Source organism: Phalacrocorax carbo, chromosome 18, assembly GCF_963921805.1.
Source record: "Phalacrocorax carbo chromosome 18, bPhaCar2.1, whole genome shotgun sequence".
NCBI classification, from domain to species: domain Eukaryota; kingdom Metazoa; phylum Chordata; class Aves; order Suliformes; family Phalacrocoracidae; genus Phalacrocorax; species Phalacrocorax carbo.
Genome location: NC_087530.1, coordinates 656771 through 675922, shown reverse-complemented (window position 1 = coordinate 675922; position 19152 = coordinate 656771). Strand labels below are relative to the sequence as shown.

Below are 19152 nucleotides of genomic sequence, written 5' to 3'. Positions count from 1 at the left end.
CAGCTGTGGCGTGCAGGGACACGTACGGAGGCATCTTCACCCACCTTGCCAAACCAAAAACATTAATTATGATGGTACCAGCCTGTGCAAATGAGGCCTGCAAAGAGGAATCTTGCTGACTTGCTGCTTTATGCACAGGATGAGTGTGATCATGTTTGTGTTAATGCTGGGCATTAGGGGAGGGGCTGAATCCTACCCAGGATGGTTACCGACGTGGGGTCAGGTGGTGCCGGCAGGCTCACCCCTTGTGGCCCTGCCTGGCGCGGGGGGACAAGATCACAGCTCAGGGCGCTGCCAGCCCCAGTTCTTACCTCATTTTTCTGCTGGTTGTATCGTCCCGCCGCGGGCGCAGGCCGGGGAGTGTGGCTGTGTGGCTGCGCGTGGTGCCCCACGGTTCCCTCTGTCTTGCTTTGCCCCGCAGTACGACTACAGCTTCCGGACGGAGCAGAGCGCGGCAGCCCGCCTGCCGCCCAGCCCCACCAGGTGCCCGCCGGTCCCGCAGTCCTGAGAGGGGCCGCCGGCGCTGGAGCGGGCGTGTGCGTGCATTACTACTGAACGGGACGTGGGACACAGCGCCGGGGCCGTCCCGGCAGACCTCCGCTCATCTGGCCATCGTCGCCTGCCCTGCGCTGCACCACCTCCTCCTGCACACGCCGCTGCACGCGTTGGGACTGCACAGCCCTTTGGCAGCTGCCCCCACCCTCCCTTGCTGCTGCAGCCGCCTCTCCACGTGAGTACGTGACTGGGAGCCTGACGGCAGCCCCTCGGTTGTCCCCACTTCGTAACCCCTGCTGCAGGACAGTCACAAAAAACAGAGCCGTAACAAACTGCTGCAAACAGCGAGCCGTGAGCTCGTGGACCATCAAGAATGCTCAGCAGCAAGCCCTAAAAGTAAGGAAGAGTGAAAGATACAGCTGGTTAATCCACAAGCCCCCAGGCATCCCGCCCAAGCTGACACGGAGCTGATGGACTCTCGGTGCCTCGCCTGGGATCAACCCCAGACTGTGATCACCTGCTCACTGTAGGCTGGCGGAGCCCGGGTCAGACCCGCCTTGGGCACAGGCACTGGCAAGGCGGAGGGGCGCAGGGAGCACAAGCTGCACTGCAGTTCCCGAGGTGAAGCACCTCCGCTTTGCACAGGCTGTCCGTGTGTCCGTCAGGACCTAGAGCGACAAACATCCTGTGTTTCTTTCCGGGCTGGATGCTGGCAGCAGCCCAGGCAAGCCCCGGCAGCACCGCGCTGACCCCTGGGCGAGCTGCCTGCAGAGCTGGGGCCCTGCTGACAACGCGGATGCTGTCACCTGCCCGTCACTTTGGACAGTTTTCTAATATTTGCCCCGTTAGCTGCTAAAACAAAGAGATGTGCCTGTTCTCTTGTGCGCTCATGGGGAAGCACTGAACTCTGACGTAGTGCAGGGTGAGAGTGGGATGCATTAAACCCTGACCTCAGCCTCCTTGTGATCACTGACCTTAGCTCGCTCCCGAGTCAAATGCATGTCGTGGAGAAGTCTGTTGCTGTAATAAGTTGTTTAGAAGTGCCCATCTGACTCTGTGCTGCTTTTTCAAGTCTCTGCTGTAGAACAAAGCTACGTCATGGCAGCGAAATGGCAATTTTTGAGTAAGTGTTAAAACAATACAACTTTTTATATTGTAAAGTACTGATTACCTAACCTTATTGAAATGCAATTGCCATAGTAACAAATAACAGTATTGTCGCTCTCAGTCTGGGTCGTACGTATGCCCTGACCTGCTTTGCACTGCTTTTGATTGATCTTGCATTTTCTAGTCGGACAGAATGGTGACTAACGGTAGGTTTTGTACTGTCAGCTTGTATTTTTTATTTGTACATATGTAAAATATTTCTTGTCCAAAGATTCATTTCTGGTTTAAGGCACCATACCGTATCGCTGGGATAATGAGCACAAAATACCGTAACATTCAGGACAGACTGATTCCAAGTCTTTGCTTCAACTTCTTCCAATCAGGTAAATCATTTTCTAAAACTGCCTCTGTAAAGCAAGGCTGTGTGATTGGAAAGCAGAGGCCGGTTCCGTTGCAGGTGTGTCATACTTGGGCGAAAGAATTAAAGCTACGCCATTTGCACCAGCTCTGGAGGTTTGGGTGACCCCCTGGAAGCGCTCGTTTACTTGGAGGTTGCAGCACCATTTTTAGTTTCTTATTTATCCTGCAGGAAAGCAAAGCCAGACCTCACTGCCAAGCTTCACAAAGGCTAGATTGATGATGCCGACATCGACAAATGAACATACCATGGCAGCCTGGTCATTCGGCTCAGGTTCACTTGAAGTTCAAATCCACTCCGTGCTGTAGTACTATGCCCATCTCATCCATCTTTTGTCCTTCTATTTTTCTGCTTGCAATTTGTTCTGTGGTTTTCTGTGGCATCGTTTATAGCTTCTCCTGTGGCCTAGTGGACACGGCAGGTAGGTGGAAGCTGCCTGCAGCGGCGCGCGCGTTCCTCATAGCGTTGGATGAAGGAGCTGCAGAGCGCTGACCTTCCCTGCTGCTGGTGGTGGAGGAGTGGGGGCTGCAGGCTGGCGCAGGGCAGCCAGCGCAGAGTCTGCAGAGCTCCAGGGGCAGTTCCTGCCGCTGGGAGGTGGGGGGATGGCTGCCAGGAGCCCCTCCTCGAGCCGTGTCTTCCCATGCCGAGGGCAGGGCTGACTGCGCAGCAGCCGGAGCGCTCAGTGCGGAGCGGGTTCGGATAGCTGCTGAGCCCTGTAGTCAGTGGGTCGCTCCCTGGGTATGTCTCAGAAAAATGGGTGTGTAGCTTCAAGGCCCTTCCTGTGAGATTTAGCTTAGACAGCATCAGTAGGTAAAATTGGTGCTTTAATTTTATAGCAACAGTTACGTTTGCTCAGCCTTCTTAGAGATAGTGAGCTCAGCTTTCTCTTCACTGACCTACAAGAAACACTGGATGGCTCCAAACGCTGACCTGGGACAAGCATCTAAGAAATCTTCAGGATCTATTTGTATAGTTGGTTCTCGCTTTTCCCTCTCTTACACTGGGCTAACAAAGCTGCTTCAGGGCTGCATCTGCAAAGAAACTTGCGGGATTAGTTTGATCCTCACAGTGTGCTTCTGCCTGTGGCACTGCAAGGATACCCTGTACCGAAAGCATGAATAGCACAAATGCAGTTCCTGTGGTGCAAACGCAACAGAGGTGTTTTGAGCAGGGCTACAGCTGCTGAGGGCCAGCTGAGCTCAGACCTGCTGATGGAAGGCTGGAGAACTGTGCGTTTCCAAAGGGGAGAGGGCTCGGAGCCAGTGCTTGGAAGCACGACGAGGCACACCATGCGGGGTGGTTGACTGCATGTGTTGTCTTCTCAGTCCATCAACTATAAGAAGCTTTTTTATTGCACCTCCGAACTTCCAAGATCTTGTACATCAGGTCAGCATTTCCACAGGCAGGTTTTATTGGCTGTTCCGTTACTTTTGTACTCAGAGCAACTCATTGCAAGGCTGGTCCTTGCATCCTCCCAGCAAGTCCTCCCCGTTGGCATGTGCCTTGGTCAGTACCAGCATCTTCCTCCCTCCCTGTCCAACAGGCGACCGTGGTAGCGTTGGGCCAGGGAGCCTGATGTTGGTGTTGCCTGGCTGTGGAGGAGCCTTCTGGAGCATCAGGGGAGGGGATGAGTCAATGGAAAGCAACAGAAGTGGATTTGCAGAGCTTTACCAGATGTGCTTGGCTACCTTACCTCTATTTCTAGAACACAACTAGTCTCTAGGTAGCTTAATCTTGTGTCTGATGGAGAAATTAGTTTGCCAGATTATCGTATGTCTGCAACAGAGACAGAAAAGCAGCAGCGAGGGGTTTGCTTACTGTAAAATACACCTTCTGATGTGAATTAGTAGTGACACGCTGCCTCCTGGATTTCTCACGGCAAAGAGCAGGTAGCGTGCCGAGATGACTCGTGGGCCATCCAGGCCAGGCTGTGCTGTCTAATGTGTTAACAATGGAAAGGCAAGAAATTAGTCCAGAAATTAATGTAGAGTGTGAACTTTGTGATAAAATTAAAGTGTGGACAGTCGTAGCAGGTGTCTTCCCTGTGGGAGCATCTCATAGCTGTAGTTACATAGGAATAAACTTTGTCAGACTTTTTTCCTTTGACTGTCACCGAGTTTGCCCGTGGCATCTGTAGGAGAGGATCCCCTGTGAGCCCCCTGTGTAGTACGAGGTTGTTGGTAGTCTGTAGCTTTGGGCTTGTTTGGTTTCACACCGCCCCTGTCCCCACTGGTTTCCTGAGCTCTCCAGACCGAACCCACACGCCGCAGAGCCTGGAGGAAGCCCCGATGTGGGCACGGCACGTGCCCGGTGGACGCTGGTGGCGAGGGCGTGCGTCCGCACGTCTGGGCACCTCTTCAGCGGGGCCCTGAAAATCTCCCCCAGGGGAGGGAAAACGGGATGCGGCGCCTTTGGAGTTGGCCGGTCCCACGTTGGCCTTCACCTCCCCACTGCCCTCGGGCGCCGCGGGGTCTGTCCCCAGGTTGCCACAAGCCGCTCTCCCAAAGCGGCCCCGGGAGGCCGGCCGGGGTGGCAGCGGGCACGTCCCGCGGCGGCCAGCGGAGCCGCTCACCGGAGAGCCGTTCCCACTCCTCCCGAAGGGCCTGCGCCTCTCGCTGCGTTCAAATAATTACCTCAGCCTTCGAGCCTTGACGAACAGATGGGAATCTCTCCCGGCAGCGGGGCAGCCGAGCAGTGCCGGTGTTGGTTATCCGGAGCCATAGAACTCCGACAGCGTTGCAGTAGGGAGGGTGCTCCTCTGCTCATGAAAAAGCTCAGTAAGGTGCTGCTCAATTCACTCAACACAGGGAAACCAAACAGTTTGGATATTCTGGTTGTTTATTGTGAAACTGTTTCCTAACAGCAACAGTTTTAAATGTCATCATGCAAATGGAAGAGAGAAACCTTTTATGCAGTTGCAAAGTGTTTTTCTAAGATGCTATGCATTTTGTTGGGTTATTGAAAGTGAATTTACTGTGCATTAATCTTATGAATGTTACTATGTTTTATATTTATTTTAGATGACCCTCCTGTATTTTACAAAGGGAAGTTTCATTGTGTGATAACTTAGTCTGTATTCTTAATATAATTTGTTAAATAAAACTTGTTTTAATCTGTTTCTTCTCTGTGCTTCGTGTTTTAAATTTGGGGTTTAAGAAGCTTCAAACGCAGCAGGTCTGACTTGCGGGAGTGGGAAGGGACATCCCTTGGGACCAGCCGCTCTCTTCCCTCGGCGCCATCATTGCATTGACTTCTTCGGATCCCAAACCGGGATGTTTTGAAAGTAGTTAAAAACATCAGGAGGGAGGAAACACGAGCCGGTGCTTATTCGGAACTGAGCCGCTGTGTAGCGGTTGTTGCTGTGGCACCTGGAGCCGCCTGTTTCTTGACGTGGTTACAGGTTTGCTTGGTGTAGGTGGTGCTTCTTACAGCTTCTTGGCCTGCGGCAGGCAGCGGGCTTTGGGCGCTGCCAGGCGTTCGCTAAGGAGCGAGAACGGTGCGGGGTCGGCCTTTCACGCTGCGAGGGTACGAAGCCGGGTTGGTCGCCCCGTGGATGCTTCCAGCGGCGTCCTGCAGGGGTGAGTGCTCCTCCCGTCCCATCTCCTGCCCGCTTCAGGAAGAAAATACCAAAATCATCACCCATGTCAGTCCTTGGCCTGGAGAGTCTCGGAGAAGAACAGGGGTTGCAGGCTTTAATGTGAGAGACTCACTTCCAAGGTGCTTTTCCTCCGCCACAGCTGAGCCGTTTTGCTTCTGGTCGGGGCTGACGGGAACTTTTCGAGCAGTTTTGGTGGGACATGAGGGCGCCTTTTCCTCTGCTCTCAAGCTGCCCAGGAGGGCGAAGGACGCTGCAGAAGATGGGACCTGATTTCGGGCACAGGAGGAATAAAGAAATGGGAGCAGAGGCATTGTTAGGGTTGGGCCAGGGGCTGCGAAGCCTCCGAGGGGGATCTGGCAAATGGCAGCGACTGCCTGCGGCGTTGGCCGGTCTCTCGACTGCCCGGAGCAGCGACAGTCTTCATGGATCCGAAGGGTCGCCTTCAGAGGGGACAGCGTGAGCCCCCTGTAGGTAATTTGCTTCTGGTCGTGGGGTCTTATCCTTTGAAATTAGATACAAAAAGCCTTGGGAAATCTGTCGGAAATGTCTCTCTCAAAATGTATGCTGCAAAGTCAAACCACAGAAGTCAAAATAGCTCAACTTAAGCATTTTCTGGAGCGTAAGGGACCACACGTGACATTACGCTGCCACACAGGCCGTGCCCCAGTATAAGTCTGTCACTAGAGTAAATGACGGCAATGTCAGCGAAACAACTTGTTTATCCTCTATAACGATTAACAACTTTAGTCACTCATAATTATCAGCTGCAAAATTTGCATTGTGTGTAATTATGAGGAGGTCAGGTTAAAGTCACTGAATCGGCCTCAAAGCTTGGAAACGCCGGTGCAGCTTGACTTGTCAGCACAGGTTTTCTTTGAATTAATTCTTTTTAACGTGTGCACACTTGTGCGTGGCCGGTCTTCCCCCAGCCTTTCTGTACAGGCACGCTTCCCCATGCCAGGGATGCCGGTGCCACCGCAGCTCGGGGCAATGGCGGCTCTCGCCGGGAGCTCCGCTGCTGCAGCCAGAGCAGGAATGGGCTGCTGCAGCCACACGCAGCAGGCGACGGCGGCGTGCAGCGTGCGTGGGGCTGCAGCGTGCGTGGGGCTGCAGCGTGTGTGCGTGGGGCTGCAGCGTGCGTGCGTGGGGCTGCAGCGTGTGTGCGTGGGGCTGCAGCGTGTGTGCGTGCGTGGGGCTGCAGCGTGCATGCGTGGGGCTGCAGCGTGCGTGCGTGGGGCTGCAGCGTGCGTGCGTGGGGCTGCAGCGTGCGTGGGGCTGCAGCGTGCGTGCGTGGGGCTGCAGCGTGCGTGGGGCTGCAGCGTGCGTGCGTGGGGCTGCAGCGTGCGTGCGTGGGGCTGCAGCGTGTGTGCGTGGGGCTGCAGCATGCGTGCGTGGGGCTGCAGCGTGCGTGGGGCTGCAGCGTGCATGCGTGGGGCTGCAGCGTGCGTGCGTGGGGCTGCAGCGTGCGTGGGGCTGCAGCGTGCGTGCGTGGGGCTGCAGCGTGCGTGCGTTCGTGGGGCTGCAGCGTGTGTGCGTGGGGCTGCAGCGTGCGTGCGTGCGTGGGGCTGCAGCGTGCGTGCGTGCGTGGGGCTGCAGCGTGTGTGGGGCTGCAGCGTGCGTGCGTGGGGCTGCAGCGTGCGTGCGTGGGGCTGCAGCGTGCGTGCGTTCGTGGGGCTGCAGCGTGCGTGTGTGGGGCTGCAGCGTGCGTGCGTGGGGCTGCAGCGTGCGTGCGTGGGGCTGCAGCGTGCGTGGGGCTGCAGCGTGCGTGGGGCTGCAGCGTGCGTGCGTGGGGCTGCAGCGTGCGTGCGTGGGGCTGCAGCGTGCGTGCGTTCGTGGGGCTGCAGCGTGCGTGTGTGGGGCTGCAGCGTGCGTGCGTGGGGCTGCAGCGTGCGTGGGGCTGCAGCGTGCGTGCGTGGGGCTGCAGCGTGCGTGGGGCTGCAGCGTGCGTGCGTGGGGCTGCAGCGTGCGTGCGTGGGGCTGCAGGACACCTCACCACAGCCCCCTGGCCCCCCCAGGGCCCCGGCCGCTGCCTGCCCTGCTGCGTGCTGACCCGGCAGGGCTTTCGGGCAGGGCTTTCTTGGCCGGAGGCCGCCGCAGCAGCCGCTCTCTGGTGCGGCGTTTCGGCCGGGCGCTGAGGCAGCGGGGCTGGAGGCTGCGCGGGCCAGGTGGGAGCGTTTCTGCAGGCCGGGAGCAGCCCTTCCCAGCTCAGGGCTCCACGGTCTCATTTTTTACAAATATTCTTCACTGGGATTCTGCAGAAATAAATGGGTTTATAACAAGTTCTGGAACAGGGCCGTGTTTTAAGAGCGGCAGTTATGGGTGGAAGCGCGAGTTGCAGGGAGGTGCCGCGCCTTTGTGGCACTGAGCACTCTAAGGGCACCGCAGGGACGCTGCGGGACGGGCCTCGGCTCGAGCGATGGGAGACGGCGCCCGCTGTCCGTGCGGGGCCGGAGGGTGAGGTCCCTTTGGCCGCCTCCCAGCAGTGGGGAGATGCCTCATTACTGGGCAGGACGGGGCGAAACCTGGCAAAAGAAATACCTGGTGCAGGGGCCGTGCCAGGGGCAGCGGGGGCAGCGCTCGGCTCGGGGCAGAGCCCTTCCCATCGCGCTGGGGCTGCAGCCACAGGGGTCCTGGCTGGGCCGGTGTTGCTGCAGGGAGGCAGGTACCCTTCTCAGCTAGCGAGAGGCTAATACCACAGCACTAAAACTGAAAATTGTTATTCTTCATGCTAAATTATTCTTCTGAACTTGACCCAAGTTGGTGGTGCACAATACGACCTCTGGCATCTTCTCTCTACCCCAGCCAATATTTCTGTCTCACTTACTTTGAGCGGTCTTTGACTTAAAGGAGATTAATACCCAAGTTCCCGACATCCTCTTCAGGCACATGTTTTTATAACCTCCTTTTGAAGGCGAGTACCACTTGTTCCACCAAAAACGAAGAAACTGCATCTTGGAGCTGCTGTGGGAGCCGTCACTGGCACCTGATTGAATATCCCGGCCGGGGAGGAGGCGGCGCAGGGGGGACATAAACCAGAGTGGGCCCGTCCCACGCACCGGCTCACGTCTTCCCGTGTGGGCGTGCGGCGGGCAGGCACGTGAGCTGCCTCGGAGCCACCGCTGAGCGGGCGATGCCTGCGAACATCAAAGACACTTCTGCCTAATTAGCTGCTGCCACTGGTGGTGGGCTCTGTCCTGCAGCACGGGAAGCCGTGCGGGGCTGCGTATCCGCTGCCTGGAATTACGGCCAAGCTTCCAGGCTCGCCTGCCGGGGAGGACCCTCAGCCCCCAGCCCTGGTTTTGTTTGTGGTTGGACCCAGGACCACTCTCGTGTGGCACAAGCCACCCTTCCTCCAACTGCTGGTGACCGGCACTCCTCCCCCCGTGAGGCCTCTGGGATCACTCTGCTGTTGAAATACGCCAGACTTTACCAAAATCCCAGTATTTCTGGTCAGCATCTCATTTTTGCCTTTTCTAATTCAGCCGCTCAGAATTTGGAGGTAATTATTGAAAGTTAAAAAAGTAAAGTAGCTCTTCACCAAATCTCTCTGCTCTGCAGCATTTCTTCTGAAACAGCCGTAATCCAGAGAGTTGCTGTTACTGGTGGCGGTGGCGTGCTGGAAGAGGGTCTCCACCGTTAGGAGCAGCAGAAGTCCTCCCGGTTGGACGAACTAAATTTAGATTTGTCTAAATCTAAATTTTCTGATGCCAGAGCTCATCTGGCGCCAAGAGCTACCACCGCCACGAGCCCCGCGCGGGGTCCCAGCCGGTGCGTGCGTGCGGGGGCAGCCCCGACCCGCCGGGCCATCGGCTTGGCCGGGCGCCGGGCGTTGTTTGCCCAGCAGGGCCCCTCCGTGGGGCACCGGCGGTCCCAGGTACCTGCGGGGCTGCAGGGACCCGACCCGCCTGCCCGGGAGCGTCCCCGGGCGGGTGCGTAGGGTGAGGCCGGCGCTGCTTTACGCTGGCTGGCATTCGCGGAATTTGTTTTCTAAGGAAACTTGATAAATTAATCGGAACTTTCACGGCAGCCGCTGCTCTGCTTAGGGCTCTGGTCTCCGGCAAGGTGCCTCCCAGCCACTCCTGCCCCACGGAAACCCTCCTTATGTCACAGGGGGGAGCAGCAGGCGCAAGGGCTGGAGGAGCCAGCGAGGGTCCCCGCGGCACTGGGCGGTCGCGTTAGGCTTTGTCTGCCTGTGGCTTTGGTGGTGGTGGTTGTTTTCTTTTCTCCTCGCCCTCCTACAGCTTTAAAAATTAACTTGCCTTGGGAGTTTCTCAAAACCTTTTCCTTTCTCTGAAATGATGGATAAGCCATATAACTGATTGCCGTGGCCCTGAAGAGGATAAACATCTTCTGCAGTTTAAAATAAAACCTCCTCGCTTCTTAGTTAATAAGTGTTGAAAGAAGCATAAATAGAAATAACAGAGGATTTCCATGACTAACAAGATGACCACATCAGTGAATGTTGTTTGGGGTTAAAAATGACTCAGCTTTTGCTTCCCTAGGGTAAGACGTTATATCCCAGCGCAGGAAAGGCTGCCAACAGTACTTTGAAGGTCTGGCAAACCTGATGTAGCCTGGATTGTGAACTGGGAAGTGTTTGAGTGCATAGTTTAAAAAAAAAAAAGTCCTAAACTCCGCTCCATGTGTGCAGATTTCTCGAAGATAAAGGAGCCCACAGCTTTATCCAGCTTGTGCTGACTCTTTTCTTTTCAAAAGCCTTTTCAGATGTTTTCACTTTTCTGCTTGCTTTGTTGAAAGATGTAAAAATTTAAGATGACCACAAAGTAAACATTTCAAAACTTTCTATTCTGAAAATTAGTGACATTTTCAAAAATCCCTTGAATTCCGTTTCTGCACTATCAGAAATGAAGATGTTTGGGCTTTTTTTGACTGACAAATTTTCCAGGCAGGTTTTTGTTTATTGGTAGCCTTTCTTTTATTTTTCAAAGAAAATAGATTTATTATTCAGTAGAAACACTAGATAAGTAGATGTCTTGTCAAAATAAAGCAGGTTTTCTTTATTAGAGTGAAATAGTAATGAACTCATCTGCTTCCAATATTTATAAAGAGTAGGGAAGGCCATTAATTCTACTGCTTGTGAATAAAACCATCTGTGATTTCTTTCCATTTGATGTGTTTTGGTTTTAATATACATTTTTCACAAATAAGTGCAGGGATTTTTTGTGAAAATGTCACATTCAGAATCTCATAAAGAAGGAACGCAAAGAGGGGGAAACGAAATGTTTTGTTAGCTAAGTAATTTCTCACCTTGCACAGAGAATAAAATTCATGCCAACTTTAACACATTAGGCGACAGAATTACATGTTCGGCTCTAATGCAATCCATGACATGTAACAAGGCAAATAGAGTATGTTTGGAAGTTTGTTTTCCTTTGGGAATCACACAGTACATTTAACCTAATCTGTCCTGACACTTGAATTATAACATTATGAGCTTCTTCAGGGAAGCAAAACGGTAGATGCCTCTTTTTAAAGCAAAGCAGAAGTTAATAAAATGGGCGACGTGTCGAGGAAAAAAAAGCCCGATCAAGCCGTAGTGCGATTCTCCGGAGGAAATGGGTTCTAGGCTGGGTTTTTTTTCCACCGGCAATGTTGGAAGTCTCATGACATACTTCTACTGAGGGTGAAATTTGACCTCCAGAATTTTGCTCGATTAAACCAAAAACTGCAAGAATACCCCAAGTGGGACCACTTTGTAGTTTGACTCGTGAGTGTTGGATCTTAAATTAAACTGAGTATTCATCCAGCTGCTCTGCCAGATTTTATTTTACAGTCTTCCCACCAACTCATACGATGGGGACCGTACGGTGTCGTAGCTTTCCAAAAATATACCTGTACGCGTAAAGGAGTGCTCTGCACCGCGCTTGCCAAGACGGGCTGCTGATAAAAAAAGTCCAAAATAAACTCCAGGTAATCCTCTTCGAGGGGCTTTTACGGGAATAGCCCTGTAAATGCTGTGTGCTCAGCTGAGTGTATCTTAGAAACCTTAGCTATAATATATTCTAAGGCCCTAATTTAACATCCATCGTTCAACAGGACCAAAGCAGATCCTCGGGGCTTCCTCCAAAACGGACACAAGTGACTGAAGGAGCCTGAAATCAAGTAACCCACGTCCTCACCCGAAGTCCAGAACTCCTGGTGCTTGGGCGCAGGGCGGGCGCTCTGCTGGGGAGGGGGGAGGGGTGCCAGGCGGATTCCCACGCGGGTGCAGCGGGGACCCCCAGCCGTGCCGCTGCTCCGCGCTGCCGGGGCTCGCGGCGGCGGCAGCGGGAGGCCCTTGTGCCCATCGGCACCCAGGCGAGGCTTCGAGAGCGCGAGCCCCCGCGGGGAGGAGAGGCAATTGGCTTTGGCGAGTGCAGCGTGAAGCCCTGGGTATTGCACGGGTGACTATGGTCAGTGACCATAAACTGACCTGCGAACAAAACGTTGCTGTGAAACCCCGTGCGTTACCGCTGGCCTCGAGTAACTGCAGCCACGTGTCGGAAAAAAAGCGTGTCGGCCTTCACTTGTTTCTTTTTTTGCAGTTATAGCTAAAACGTTGCTTTTCATAACCAGAAAAGGCCTTCCTAGGAGGGCTTAGCCCCAGTCAGAGCTGCCTGCAGCGATGGGAGGTCAGCTCCCGCGCTGCGTTTCTCCTCAGAGAAACCCCGCTGGCACCTGAGCAGACCCACGCGGGGCAGCCCCTCGCACCTCGTGGCCCACGCTGAAACGTTTTCTCTGGTACCTTTTTTTCCCCTGAATTTTTAGTTTAGAGGATATTAAAAAGATGTTAAATCGCAATCAGAAATTCACTGTTGGTTGTCGCTGGAAAAATGCGCAAACCAGTTGTTTCTCCAGCCATTTGGGAAGCGGGAGGAGGGAGAGGGTTTCGCCCTCCTCGGCGCAGAGCGCCCGGCCGGCGGCAGCCGTTCGGGGTCCGCGCCCCCGGCCTCGCCCGCAGCTGTCCGGTCCTCGCTGCAGCACAGACGAGCTGCAGGTAGGAGGCGGCTGCGCTCTCGGAGAGCTTTCACACCTGCGTCAAACAGGTGGGTCTGCCCACTGCTTTGCTTATAGTTCATAGTTTTATGATTTCAACTGATCTGGCACAGAACGATAAAGGCACTGCTTGGCCAGAACAGTTTTTTGACCCAACCGAACCGCGCTGTCAGCTGAGCAAAGCAACAAAACCTTATTTTCAACTTTTAACTTTTACCAGAGAGTTTCCAAGAGCAGGGTTGTGTCAGACTGGGCCAGGTTTGGGTGGGTTTGTGGCAGGTTTAGCGCTGCTGGCCCCGGGGCACCCTGACCACAGGACGGTGCTGGCCGTGCCGCAGCCAGCAGAGCTGTCGGGGCATCAGCAGAAGAGGCTGGGGAGGGACGCGCTTCCTCGCTGATGGACCCACGACCCTCTGTGGGTCTCCTCTCTGACAGAGGGCACCAAAAGTGCCAGGTTTAAATCGTAACAAGGAAAATTCATACTGGATATTAAGGAAACTTCCTGAAGGGGAAACAGGTGAGGCCTGGGAGGGCCACGTAGTCTCTGTCATTAAGTCTTTGCTAAACACTCGTTGGGAGCTGTAGAGGTAAAGCTGGGCCTCTGCAGGGAGGGGAGTGCAGCGGTGCCCAGCGCCACGTCTCCCTCCCTCTGGGAGCACGCTAGTGGGCTGTTCCCACGGCCGCGGCACAGGTTTGGGGTTGGGGTTGTTTGGGTTTGCTGGAAGCTGGGGGAGGGAGCCTACAAAGTCACTGAACTCTCAAGAAAACAGGGAGCCCGAGAAGCCGATGTGCTGTAAGGTCATTTCAGGTCATTTCCCTGCCAGGGAAATGCTCCCAGCAGGAGTGTCTGAACACAGTCGTGCTTCAAACACTAGGCAAGAAGCCCGTTATTGCTGTTCCCTGTGGCGTGTCCTGCAGGAGCACCTGAGGGCTCCGTCGGGATGCGTTAGGCAAAAAGCAGAGGGCACGAGGTGAGCAAGGGGACGGGGAGGGGGCAGTAACTGCAGCCGGGCCGGCCCCGTACCGGGGACGGCGGTGGGGTCCCGGCACTGGGCGTAGCGTGAGTGCTATGGCAAGATGCATTGTGTGAGGACCTAGCAGCGCACCGAGGTTTGCTGCTAGATGGGACTCATTTCTGGAAAAACGCTTTTCTTACCTGTACAAAAAGCCCCATATACAAAATTCCCCTCGACCCCCAGATCACAAAGAACCCGAGTCGCCCTCAGCCGCGCGGCACACAACCCACGGCACGGTCGCCCCCGGGACGGTCACCCAGGGCACAGCGGCAGGTCGGGGGCAGGACGGGAGCCGGGGGCAGCCCCGGGCTGGCGGCCGGCGCGGTGGCAGGGCGGCCCGGCGGCATCCCCGCGGTGGGACGCTGCCGCGAAGCGCCCTGCCCGCAGCGGGGCTGAGCCGCCTGAAGCTGCGCTGAACGAGGGAAGCCGCGAACGGGCTCCACGACGCGCACTTTTTTATTTTATAGCGACTGACGAGTTCGCCACTGACTGGGGAAAAGCCATCGTGTCCGTGAACTGGGCCACAGTGCCGGCAAAAACCAAGAGGTGCAGACTTCGGGGACGAGTGAGAACCAGTTTGTTTTGTGAGCGCTGGAGGTAACGGGGTGACTTTTATCTGAATTATACAAAGATTTTCTGCTCTTCCCACCTACACCTAAACCTTTTCCCACAGTCTCCCGGCAGTGACCTGTGCAGCCAGCAGAAACAAGCTGATGGACTCAGAGCCCTTAATGCAAACTTTTTGCCTGTTCTAACTCTAAATTCCTTTTTCTGCCCAAATGCCTACTTATATGAAACTTTTAGGAACTTAATTATCCTTGAGACTTCTACCTCTCTGGGAAATCTGGTTTAAATCAGTAAAGAAAAGAGTTCAAAGTTATTGGGCAGGACAGGCAGACAGACAAGCATACAGGGATCACAGGAACCTTGTTTTCATAGGAAACTAGATTAAAAAAATCCCACAGCAGTTACCAGCCCTTTCGGTGGCACCCCACCCCCTCGGTCCTGCGCAGGGCGATGCTCGGGGCGGGGGGGCCGCGGAGCAGGCGCGGCAGTCCGGGTTTATGCTCTTCGTAAAAGGGGAGGGAGACGGGAGCAAAACCTGCCTCCTCTGGCCTGGGTTTGCTGGGGCGGTGACTGAGGCAGCAGTGATTCTGCAGCCTGTCTGCTTCTCCCAGCTGGATGCAGATTCATGACATCCCTGCTTTCTTTGGCATGCAAACCTGTACCTAATTTCTTCTGAAAAGGGCCCTGAGGAAGTCAGCAGATGTTATTATTAAAGCATTGAGTATCAGCAGCTCCTGAGATATTGTCAGTCCGTTAATGAGCTGATCAAACTGGGGAAAGCAAGGGGTTTCCCAACTTCTTATTAAGGAAAATAAGACCTCCAAGGTTAAAAGACTTCTTTTAAACTGCACCAGGTTTATAGGTTGCAAAATGTTCTTTAATCAGTTTATTCTTAGAAGGCCCTAACTGTCCAGGCACAGGAGTGGGCATTATCTTAAATGGTCCCCATAAGGAAATACAGCAGCTCTATCTTGGTAGCGTTTGCTGGCGTTTTTGCTTGCTAAGTGTCTTCTTAACAAGCCGGTTCTCTGCAGTTTCTGTAATTCTTTTGTGAATACTTTGTGCATCGCTGCCAGCGGCTCCATCCCAAGACTTCTGCTGATTTGTGAATTATTATGTTTTGCTGTTTCAAAGTTAAACCGATTTTCCTATCGATAGATTTGTATTCCCGGTCTGGCAAACCCTAAACCTCAGCTGTTTCCCAAGGCTGCAGGAGATACGAGATGCACAACTGAGCAAGAAATGAACCTGAATCAAAAGTCTGCCTGCACCTCTCCTGTGCGCTACTGCACTCTGTGCCTGTGCCCGCATCTGGGGATGCATTAGATACTATTCTCCTAAAAGCAATGGCTAATGGGGAACCCACTTTGTTGTTTTTTTTCTTAATCCCACACTGTCTGGAAGTTTCCTTGGGGTTTTTCAGCTGCAGGGATGTTTAGAATTTGGACAGCAGTGCTAATAAGATTAGAGTAAATTGGTAACAGCTAAAAGTTTCAGAAAACCATTTATTATTTCTGTAGTTCAGCACAGGAGCATGACATGCCTTAACGGTGCCTTACCACTACCATCGCAGGAGGCAGGTCCAAGACCTGACCAGGATAAGCTGAGGCAAACCCTTGTCTTGGGGAGCTTCATTATATCCAAAATGCTATTAGATAAACGGCTACAGAGGAACGATCAGAAAAAGAGAACACAGAGAAGGCTCCTTTTAATCCTCCCCATCCGCCGCTTGGTGCAAGTATGGCAGAAACCAGAACGGGAAATCCCCGCCGAAGCGCCCTGTGTTCATCGGTCCGACCTGCGCTCACCGCGGGGGAGCTCGCCTCTGCGCGGAGGGCGGGCAGCCAGCCCCGCGCCCGCAGGAGGCACTCCGCAGCCCAGGTGCTCATCAGCACTTCCTTCGCGCTATGGGTCGCTGAGCTCCACATCCATGTCTTGATTTATTTTAGCACGGACATATTTATACCATCTGATAAGCAGTGACTGCTATAAATATGTCTGTGCACTCCCTTTTGCTATGCACCGGTGAGGAGGGGGCATGTTGTGATAAATTGACCCTGAAATATAGCGTACGTACACGATTTTAAAGACGGAAAGGATTGGGTCAGCTTGGTGTCTCTCTGTTGTGGTTCAATTAGTTATTTTTAAAGGCATCTGCTGAACTGTGGCTTCCAGGGAACATTTCTGACATTACCTATATTTTCAATCCTAACGTGTGTCACTGGGCGAAACTTTATGGACACTAATAAACAAACAGGCCCTGAACCATGTCTCGGCATCAAAGCAGCACTATTCTTTTCCTGCTTTCCCAGCCCTCTGCACCTTCCCCAGCGCCGCCGGCAAAGGCAGGAACCTCTGTTGGCAGCCCAGGCTCCCCGCGCCGTGGCGCAGGCTGAACCACCCACGGGCAGCGATGGTGGGCTTTGGCAGCAGGAGCGTCGGGCTGCCCCGTGGCAGGGACTCGGCCCGAGAGGTGCAAGCGAGCCGCCCCGGAGCCCCGTGCCGGCGGCGCCCGTGCCGTGGCCCCAGCCAGCCTCCTCCCGGCTGCGCGCAGCAGGGGCGGGAGGACCAGCCCTGGCAGAAGCCCTCGGGAAAGGGACCCCAGCTCCTCTGCCCTGGAAGGGGAGAAGCCGGGTCAGCGCTCGCCCTGGGGACCCACCGCTTCCCCAGCGGGGAGAGCAGCGTCCGGCGGGCAGCCGAGGCTGGAGCCCACCGGCATTTCTCCATCCCCTGCTCTGAGACCTTCAGGTAACCCACGGACACCCTTTCTAACCAAGACCATTGCACATGTGTTTGTGGTCAGCAAGTGCCCTTTCTCTATCCTGGGTCATTTCTGATGGCTTTAAGTGATCATGTGTAACAGAGAAATAAGAAACATGAAAAAAAGTCAGTAGGAAAAACCCCAACAATCTAGATCTGGGCCTGTTTATGGAGGAGGACGGAGGGTGCTGACACACAACACACCCAAGAGTCCCGCTGTGGTCGCAGCAAAGAAAGTTAACCAGGTGCAAGCCCGCAAAGCCAGGCACTCTGACTGACGATGAAAGGAGGGACCTGACACAGGGCTTTGCTCGCTAAGGAAAGCTGGGAAGGCTCTTTACCATCATCTCCTCCAGGTGTGGAGCCAATTAGCAGCCATTTGCAGAATGGCTGCGTTAGAGTTGCTGCTGGCTGCATCTTCTTCCAAACTGTGAGTATCAGCTATATTTTTTCATCTTTCAGAGGAAGTTTATAATTAGGCTGGAATTCTTCAGGAAGAAGCAAAGGCCGTGCTGTTTTGGGTTAGATTGTTTTGTTAAATCTCAAGGAAAAACTGTTCTTCATTAATGGATGTGTGTTGGCTTCTGGAGAAATGGCTGAAGACCTTTTCCCTTTCTGGTATCCAGAACATTCTGTGTTTCTAAACTTGAAAATTTTTTTTCTATTTAAGTATCTAAAGCTTGTCTTTCCCTTTGGTTTAATAAAACTTGAGCTGAGCTGGAGAGGTGGTGCGTGCCGCAGGCAGCAGGAGCCAGGTTAGCCCTGGCTGCGTGGCCTTGGCCGTGTGGACGCGTACAGGGTGCGTGGCCAGCCACTGAGGGCCCAGGAAGGTTTGTCAAACAGTGTTGGAAGGAACAGGCTGGTTTCCCAAGGAATTTTGGCTGGTTGTTTCTCTCTACGCAGGGCAGAGCAAGAAGTATCAGTAGGTGAGTTGGGTAAGGTGAAGTGAGCTTTAGTGCTTAACGTGTCTGAGAAGCTTGCTGCCTTTTCCCTGCTACGCAACTGTTTGTTTGGTTCACGTTGAATTGCATTTGAGCAGTCATCCTGCTGGGTGTCTGTGGCCACACCATTTAACTCTTCAGATGTGTGTTTTCATTCTATTTTTAAAAATATCTTTCAACTTCAGCAGCGTTTCTCTTGTATTTCATCTGGGTGAAAGAGCCACACCTGTCTCTTCAAATAACGAGAAGCCAGATGAGTTGTGTGTGTATTTGTGTGCAGCCCGAGGTGGCCGTTTCTGTGTTGTGTTGTGCTGTGCGAGACGAGCTGAGGAAGGTGGTTCTTCACACAGCCTGTCGCTATACCATGAAATGTGTTACCACGGGTTGTGACGGGAGCTGGCGGGGAAGGAGCTCGCTGGGGGCCGCCAGACACAGAAACCACCCGTGCCTCGGGAAACTCCTCGGCCGTGGAGCGCCCGAGGAGCCTCCGTGGGTGTGCGGCTCTGCGTCGGGCATTTGCTCCTGGCCAGCGTCATTGAGCCTTGGTCAGACAACTCTTGCTTCGACCTCTCGTTGCTTTCGTGGTTTCCATTAGCGGGTTACGGGTTTTAGGTGGAAAGCTCCCCTGCAAACTTTGCGTCGCAAAAGAGGCAGAGCAGGAGAGAGAAGTAGGAATATTGCTACTGCTGTGAGTATAGAAACGTCCTCCCCATGTCTGGCTGGAAGATAGACCTGGAAACGTGGCAAGACCGTCGTCCTGCCTCCGTGTCACCGTGCCACGGACGCGTGGTTAGAGCTGCCCACGCAGCTGTGGCGGCTCCGGAGGCGGGAGCATCCTCGGGGCGGGAGGGGAGAGCGGGCGATGCTGCCGGTGCGGGATGCGTCCGCTGGGGGCAACGGGGCAAGTGCTGCCGTGCCGGCCCGGTTTGCGCGCCCCTCGGATGGTGCAGTGGTGAGGGCTCCAGACACGCGTTCATTACAAGGTGGGGTTTTTTTGCCAGAAATAAACCTGATGGGATTAAAGAGGCAATTCTGCACTCTTCTGGTAACACACACCACCCCACGTGCTCTTGACGGCTGCGCGTACGTTGGTTAGGTCACCAAACCCTTAGAAAACATGAAAGCATTTCGTGTAACCAGAAAGGACGCTAGGTACAGGCCTCTTTCTGTATTCACAGAACTATTCTGGGAGAAGGAATTTTGTGATTTAAAAGAAAATATATATGTATCAAGATACGGATTATTTTTTCTTAT

At 54.1% G+C, this 19152-nt stretch overlaps 1 protein-coding gene across 12 annotated transcripts in view; it reads left to right on the top strand.

Annotated features, from left to right (window-relative positions):
• The window catches only part of MVB12B (multivesicular body subunit 12B), an 83285-nt gene extending 71815 nt beyond the window's left edge, over positions 1-11470 (top strand). For 10 of the 12 annotated variants that reach the window (XM_064468824.1, XM_064468832.1, XM_064468819.1 and 7 more), the window contains one exon: positions 422-5138. In XM_064468824.1, the coding sequence (XP_064324894.1) occupies positions 422-508 (87 nt within the window). In that variant the 3' untranslated portion in view covers positions 509-5138. Of the gene's footprint in view, positions 1-421; positions 5139-11398 lie in introns of those variants that run through there. The other 2 variants (XR_010375658.1, XM_064468822.1) reach the window with 2 other exon arrangements.
• The last annotated feature ends 7682 nt before the right edge of the window (positions 11471-19152 follow it).